Source organism: Anneissia japonica, unplaced genomic scaffold (genome assembly GCF_011630105.1).
Source record: "Anneissia japonica isolate Jap-2015-1 unplaced genomic scaffold, ASM1163010v1 scaffold287752_len1182401_cov188, whole genome shotgun sequence".
Classification (NCBI taxonomy): Eukaryota; Metazoa; Echinodermata; class Crinoidea; order Comatulida; family Comatulidae; genus Anneissia; species Anneissia japonica.
Genome location: NW_022687544.1, coordinates 915,563 through 917,831, shown reverse-complemented (window position 1 = coordinate 917,831; position 2,269 = coordinate 915,563). Strand labels below are relative to the sequence as shown.

The 2,269-nt window shown below is 38.5% G+C and overlaps 1 protein-coding gene across 8 annotated transcripts in view; it reads right to left on the bottom strand.

The window, feature by feature from the left end:
• Window positions 1–2,269, bottom strand: part of LOC117119289 — a 14,193-nt gene that overhangs the window by 7,401 nt on the left and 4,523 nt on the right. For 5 of the 8 annotated variants that reach the window (XR_004447171.1, XM_033264098.1, XM_033264103.1 and 2 more), the window contains exon 3: window positions 385–540. The exons of the other annotated variants lie outside the window; for them this stretch is intronic. Coding sequence is in view for 4 of the 5 variants with exons in the window: in XM_033264098.1 (XP_033119989.1) it covers window positions 385–540 (156 nt within the window). In the remaining variant the exon portion in view is untranslated. The remainder of the gene's footprint in view (window positions 1–384; window positions 541–2,269) is intronic. 8 annotated transcript variants of the gene reach the window in all.

Genomic DNA, 2,269 nt, shown 5'->3' with positions numbered 1-2,269 from the left:
GGGGCAGGGGGTGTGAAAGTGTTGGGGGGGGGGGCATGTAAGTGTCACAACATGAGTGGCATATTGGACGGTGTTTGAGTGAATCACCTCTCTACTTTAAAGCATTAAAAATTTTGATTGTCAATATTGTTTAAAATATTGATCGGCGTTTGGACGTCTGCTGGACCAAACCACTTCATTTACAATGAATCTGGCGTTCTCTATAATTCTGCACCAGGGATTCGAGAATGGGAGAAGGGGGATTCACGGGAGTCCAACGTTCCGTGGAACTGCTCATCTAGTTGGTGTCGCCTGAAACACGGCCCGGCTATGAAACAAATTGATATGAAAGAAAATTGGCGACACCTTAATGTAACTGTTATATAAACTTTAAAAAATGCTTACAATGCCACACTTTTCGTTGCAGAGGTAGTCATCTTTACCGCAATTACTGCAACCCACTTTGAGGGCGATTAATATTCCAGCAAAAGATAGGCTTCCAATTAGCCATACAACCGAGATAACCACCATAATAATAGAAACTACGTTGACTGTTATCATCTTAAAAATAAAAATATCATTGTATAATCTATTGACTATTACGATAAATTGTGGTAAATGTTGTAGATCTTATACTATAACATTATTATTATTATTATTATTATTATTATTATTATTATTATTATTATTATTATTATTATTATTATTATTATTATTATTATTACTATTATTATTATTTATTATTATTATTATTATTATTTGTATCATTATCAGCATCATCGTCGACCTTATTATTATTATTAATATTATCATTATTATTATTGTTATTATTATTACTATTCGGCCTATTATTATTACTGTAGTAGCAGCAGCAGCGGCAGCGGCAGCAGCAGCAGCAGCAGCAGCAGCAGCAGCAGCAGCAGCAGTAGCAGTAGCAGTAGCAGTAGCAGTAGCAGTAGTAGTAGTAGTAGTAGTAGTAGTAGTAGTAGTAGTAGTAGTAGTAGTAGTAGTAGTAGTAGTAGTAGTAGTAGTAGTAGTAGTAGTAGTAGTAGTAGTAGTAGTAGTAGTAGTAGTAGTAGTATACTTATTTATTATACATTTATTATTTTTTTCACAAATTAAAATAAGAATTAAAGGTTCCTGCAGTATTCGGTAAATCTCCATTAGTCCCAGCATTCCTTTGCGTCCTCTGTGGATATATTTTCACAAATTAAAATAAGAATTAAAGGTTCCTGCAGTATTCGGTAAATCTCCATTAGTCCCAGCATTCCTTTGCGTCCTCTGTGGATATAGCTTAGTACAAATGATTTTTTTTTTAAATAAATAAATCAATCAATCTAGTAGTAGGCCTACCCTTGACTTTTTTTCTGATTTTTACTTTTTTTAAATTAATATTTTTAACTGATTCTTGGTAGTGTAAAATAGTATACTGCATACTTCAAGTATTGGAATGCACGCCATCGTGCTGGGATTCAGTATTTCGACATTAACTCTATTATGTCATCATCAGGCATTCCTGATGATGACATAATTAATGTCGAAATATTGAATCCCAGCACGATGGCGTGCATTCCATTTGAGTATGGTGGCACATGCACACGATGGTGTGCATGTCAATACTTAGAGTATGGTGGCACATGCACACGATGGTGTGCATGTCAATACTTAGAGTATGGTGGCACATGCACACGATGGCGTGCATCAATACTTAGAGTACGGTGGCACATGCACACGATGGTGTGCATGTCAATACTTAGAGTACGGTGGCACATGCACACGATGGTGTGCATGTCACTACTTAGAGTACGGTGGCACATGCACACGATGGTGTGCATGTCAATACTTAGAGTACGGTGGCACATGCACACGATGGTGTGCATGTCAATACTTAGAGTACGGTGGCACATGCACACGACGGTGTGCATGTCAATATTTGGAGTACGGTGGAACATGCACACGATGGTGTGCATGTTAATACTTAGAGTACGGTGGCGCATGCATACGATGGTGTGCATGTCAATACTTAGAGTACGGTGGCACATGCATACGATGGTGTGCATGTCAATACTTAGAGTACGGTGGCGCATGCATACGATGGTGTGCATGTCAATACTTAGAGTATGGTGGCACATGCACACGATGGTGTGCATGTCAATACTTGGAGTACGGTGGCACATGCACATGATGGTGTGCATGTCAATACTTAAAGTATGGTGGCACATGCACACGATGGTGTGCATGTCAATACTTAGAGTACGGTGGCACAGCAGGGGCGGATCCAGAGATGTCC